At 49.5% G+C, this 5,446-nt stretch overlaps 1 protein-coding gene across 2 annotated transcripts in view; it reads left to right on the forward strand.

The window, feature by feature from the left end:
• The first annotated feature begins 2,393 nt into the window (after positions 1 to 2,393).
• Positions 2,394 to 5,446, forward strand: part of LOC113211923 (uncharacterized) — a 32,516-nt gene continuing 29,463 nt past the window's right edge. Inside the window, exon 1 of one of the 2 annotated variants that reach the window (XM_052270915.1) lies at positions 2,394 to 2,567. In XM_052270915.1, coding sequence (XP_052126875.1) covers positions 2,547 to 2,567 — 21 coding nt within the window. In that variant the 5' untranslated portion in view covers positions 2,394 to 2,546. The remainder of the gene's footprint in view (positions 2,568 to 5,446) is intronic. The other variant, XM_052270916.1, reaches the window with a different exon arrangement.

Genomic DNA, 5,446 nt, shown 5'->3' on the forward strand with positions numbered 1-5,446 from the left:
GTAAATATCTCGTTAATCTATTTAGCAAAAATGATTGTTCACCGATGATGATTAGTCTACTACAAGGAATTTTTATTTAGAGATGAAATTTTTGTTCGGTGATGAATGTATTGCTTCGAACCAACTAGTGCGTTTGGGGATTAATTTTCTTGGTATGCGTGCAGATTCATTTTCATGTATGAAGATGAACATTAGTTGAAGAGCGACGCTTGCTTCTGTCGATCTTTTTTGAGTGACAAGTTTGCAACATTGCTTTTTTGAATGGCGGCCTTCACTCAAGAAGGGGGATGGCCAAAAATTCCAATGATGTTCCAATATCACTTGAATGGGGCGACGAAAACAGACATCGCTATTAGGGGGCAACGAAAAATTCCGTCACACTTTTTAGACGAGACACATCCACATCACTCCAGCATTTCCATTTATTTTATAGTGCGCACCGCTATTCCCTATAAATCATTTTGTGGCCAATAAAGCGTTCTAGTCTAGTGTTACTACACCTAAACTATCCATGCACTTATGAAGCAGAAAATCAATGTTGGGCCGGAGGAAGGTGAAGTAAGGCCACAAGCGCGAGGTTCGGCCCACGCGCATGGAATTTGTTCAGCCCAACTGGATCCACTGTGTGTGTATCTCAACCGCACGCTGTACCGGTCCGCCTCTCCCAGTCCGCGGTTCGCCTCAGTGACGTTAGTGGTGTAGGTCGGGCCGGCCGCGGGCCGCGGGCCGCTTTGGGCAGTGCAGAGCAATGACGCAATGGAGTCGCCCGCCAGGGAGGGCGAGTGCTGCCCCGAGGTACTGCCGGTCAAACACAAGAAGAGCCCCCCCCCCTCTCTCTCTCTCTCTCTCTCTCTCTCTCTCTCTCTCTCTCTCTCTGGGGCGATCTGTATCCAGCGCAGATGTGTTCTTAAGCACATCTCAACTACTTATATGCAAGCTCTATCTGAAAAGATACCGCGAGCACCAGTTGAACCTAGCCTCAGAACGGATCACTTTTGTTGTGTGTTGCGTGCAGTTTAGAGACAAATTTGCATCCGAATGAGAAGAGCTGAGGAACACGCTGGATACAAAACTAACCATTCCTATTTAGAACGCAATAGCACCTCGTTGGGGAGGGCGAGTGCTTCTCAAAGTACTGCCGGTCAAACACAATGCGGGAGAAGACCGAGACCGACGACGACCCCCCCCCCCTTCCCCTTTTCCCTACTCACACACGTCGATGGGGGCCCGTTGACATTTGCCAGGGCCGGGTCGTCGAGGCACGCTTGTCTGATCGCCCATCGATATGAAAACAAGTCGACGACAAAAATATTCCTCGACAAAAAGCCTCAGTAAGCACGCTGTGCATCCGCCGTAGGGCTTGCCCTGAGCAGTGCCCGGGCCGGGCCCGACTCGTTACCGTCTTCATGCACCCGCCTCGCCTTCCCCTCTTGGAAGAAGCACGCCAGTTTTCACAAATGTGGGATTCAAATTGAGTGATAAGGCCGATGTGCTAAATACAAATAGAAGGTCGATCTTTTAATTATTTTCATTACTCTTGGCTTGATTTCGCATTCATACAAGAAATATGTTTCAAAACATACACCCGCAGTCCTGTACTGACTTTATCAGTTAAAATGTTGGAGTTCTCTACAGCGATAAAATCGAATTACTAATCGAATTTGTCAATTATTCCGTACGCTTTCGTTTAACACTAATAAAATGTCAACTTTTCACTCAGTAGAAAAGAACTAATTCGTATTAATACTTTTATCAGTATTCCTGCTGCGTAAAGACCACAACTGTGTAAAGACCACAAAATGTGGAGAATAAGTATACTAGAAGATCAACTTACTGAAAAAGAGCGGCATGAAACCAGTAATATAAAATGAACAAAAAGTTAACCTTAACGTGGGAGCTAGGGCGAGCCAACAGCTGTTTGGCGGGTTGGCCTACCCAGAACGCGGCAGGCGCTATCGTTATCTTCACCTCGGGGAATATTTATAGTGGAGGCACACTACGCCTACCGCATCAACCATTGGGGGGGTGTGGATGCCGTTTTTTCTTCGCCTTCATGGAATACGCAATACGACTTCATTATCGTCATTTCGACAGGTTGGCAGTGCAGGTTTCAAAACGGCGCGGCTATTCACCGTTCCTTCTCTTTTGCATGTTATGCCCCAAATACCGAACCGCTGTTCATTTTTTTTTTTTACGGACAGGATCCCTAAAACAGTTAACTTACTTCACCAAGTCTGGTGTCACTTCCTTCAGCTCTGAGCTTGAAGGTTCCTCTCTTCTTTCTTTTTTTCGTTCACTCTCGAGCAGTAAAGCTGCACCCCTTCCCTTCCCCCGCTGCGGCGGCGCGCACGCCCTCTCTCCCTATCTCAGCTCGGCTCGGCTCGCTCGACTCGGCCCGGCTGCGCCTCCTTGGCGGCTCCAGTCCAGCTCCAGCTGTTCAGTGTTCAGTGCCGCGCTGCCGTGCACGAGCCCCTAGTGCGTCGTGGAGTGAGTGAGTGTTCAGTGATTTGTGTTTGGTCGGCGGTGGCGCCCGCGACACGAGGAGAATGCGGAGTCTGCCAGTGCTGGTGAGTCAATAACCCCGAACCGGCATCTAATAATTGATTTACAGTAATAATGGTGACAAAGTCGAGTAAGCCAGGAAATGGAACCAGTCAAGCAGGGTTTTTAATTTTGCCTTGGAGGTGAAAATTCGTTAGCACCTCTGGGAGGTTAGCCAGTTTTACCTTACCGTTATCCGGTCAAACAAAACGTAAAAAATGAGGTCAAAGTATAAACACAACGCTGATACTTTTTTAGCATTGTTGCAACTTTTTGTTGAGTTGCTTTAGCACAAAGTCAAAAATAAACTGGCATTTTTAATGGCAATTTTGCTTTGTAACTAAAACTTTTTATTGCTACATGGCAGACCACTTTATAATGAGTAAACCTTCATGAGCAGGTCTTATTTAAAATATGCAAGAGCAACACTGTAAACTGTGTACGTGTACATGGGGTGTACATAGTACACTCTTCCTTGTGTGTGCTGTCAAGTACACAGTTGGGTTTACAGTGCAAAGTTTACACTGTGAAAAATATCTTAAATTTACAAAATTTACAAAATGTTTGTAAACTCGAATTAAGATTTAAGTTGTAAATTTACGAGAGCACATTTTTTACTCGCCAATGGATTTTAAGTCAATATGTACTTCATGTATTTTTACGATTACAAATGGTAATTTTACAACTTGCGTTCACAAAAATTTTCCTGTAAACCTTCTTAATTTTTTCACAGTGTAGTTTCTTTGGCTACACTCGTTGAGAGTCCTGGACTAGACTCAATCGGCGACTGACTGGATTACATCGCACAATTTGAACTCTCCTGCTTTTTTTTTACCTTCAGTTAGGGTGGGAAACAGAGTCCAAATTGTAAATTGAAAGTTCTAACACATGTTTTTCAAACATTTCTCAAATAAAGTGTTGATTGCGATTGGTTGGGCCTCGTTTTCACAATGTGACTATTCCTAAGAGGCGTTTTTCCGACCCAAACCCAAAACATGCTATGAGTTTATTCTCCCACTGTTAAGTGCACTTCGTAAAAACATACCTAGCACTGTACGTGAACAAGGTTATTCTATACGTGCGTCAGTTTGAAAGATATTCAGTTGGCATTCAGTGAGTGACGGTTATCATTCTTCGGCGTCACGTTCAAATGGCTTGAATCCGTTTGAACAGGCGACAGTCAATTCATGGCGAGCCGGCTTGTACGGTGGGGCGCCCTTTTCAGCACAATGGCGTTACCGCCGGGACGCGGGGCTCCTGTTTGGCAGCGCAGCATGAGAAACAAATATGGAAAATCACGAAAACCTGGGGTAACGACGTGTTGTGGGGCTTGTCTTGCTAAGGCGAAGCGTGGCCGGGCGGGGCGCGGTGGTGTTGGGCGGGGCGAGGTTGGGCGGTGGGTGCTTGGCAAGGCACGGCAGGACAGGGCAAGACAGGGCAGTCACGCCTCGACATGTGTTTTGTGATTTCGTCCCATGGCGACGGTGCCCGGCCCTCATGCAAGACCGTGCATTTAAGTCTCCGGCATGCGCTCGGGCCTGCGCCCTCGCCGCTCGCCCCGACTGGGACACCCGGCCACGCCGCGGCGTCCCTCTCACAGGGATTGCTCGACCTCGCCGTAACTGTCTCTGTCGTCTCTGTCTGTCTCTGGGTCTGTCTGTCTCTGGGCCTGTCTCTGGGCCTCTGTCTGTCTCTGTCTCTGGGTGTCTATGTCTGTCTCTCTCTCGTGCTTGTCCATTTCCTGCTCGGCCCCCGGTTGTCGCCGGGACGGCTCCACCCGGCTCCTCCGCCCGGCTGCACCATTCTCTGAAGAAGCTCCACCCAATGCCACCGCGAAGGCGATGATGACGGCGCTTTTGTTCGACGGGCCACCTGTCCGCTGTGATGACGGCGTTGGCGCGAGCCGCGCGGGGGCTGCGGGGAGTAGAGAGGGCGGGGAGGGGCCGCCACGATATCACACCGACGCTTTGCTCCCGAGATAGACTCGTGGACATAACGCCCTGCGGTCTGGCCTGGCTGCACCACACGCCTTGCATAACGGTCCGTTTTGTCTGCGGCGGGGCGGGGCACAGCAGGCTGCAGCAGCGCCGGAGGTGCTCGTGTGCGTATACCAGAGGACGCGGTGACCGACCTATACGCTGCCCGCGGCGCCGAGTTCAAGATCTCGTCGGCGAGGGCAGTGCGGGCTTGTGTCGAAACGCATAGGGAAAAATTGGCACGGGGACGGGGTTGGTAGAGGAATGGAGAAAGAGGGGGGGGGGCGAGCCGGGCTGGGCCGGGGAAGAAAGGGAGTGAGTGAGAGTGTGTTGGTACGTCTGCATTTCGAATGATAAAAGTTTAAATACAGTTTCCTTTCTGCCTCGATCTTACCTCCCGCGGCGTCGGGCAGATGCTTGCGCGTGCACCGCCTGACACAACGCCTCGCCTTGACACCTCAGAAGAGAAGTCCCATTCCAATTAAGGACTGCTTTTTAATCTGCTTGCCGAATTAAAATGTCACCCCGTCCTCGCAAGCGCGAGCGGAGCGGTCCCACGGGACGGTCTCCCTCTCTCTCCCTCTCACTCTCTGTCCTTGTCCGTCCTGCTTATTAAGAAGAGTGAAAACTAACAATTTTAATCCATTTCTCCCTTGAAGCTAGGCGCCAACTGCCGCAGAGACCGAGGCAGAGACCACAGCACGCGCCGAGATAATCTACGTAAACTACGAAAATTAACCACTTGGCAGTTGTGCTCGTCCAAAGAAGTCTCGTAAACAGTGAGAAACTTGCTCTAGACCGCGGCCTGCTCTCGTCAAATAGCTTCTGAGCTTTGTTATTATTATTTTCTTTGCGCTTCAACTCTTTCTCCGGAACTCGCTCATTGTTTCGGACAGTGTCGTTTAAGACCCGTTCAGTGCGCACTCAGC

Source organism: Frankliniella occidentalis, unplaced genomic scaffold, assembly GCF_000697945.3.
Source record: "Frankliniella occidentalis isolate FOCC.00 unplaced genomic scaffold, Focc_3.1 Scaffold143, whole genome shotgun sequence".
Classification (NCBI taxonomy): Eukaryota; Metazoa; Arthropoda; class Insecta; order Thysanoptera; family Thripidae; genus Frankliniella; species Frankliniella occidentalis.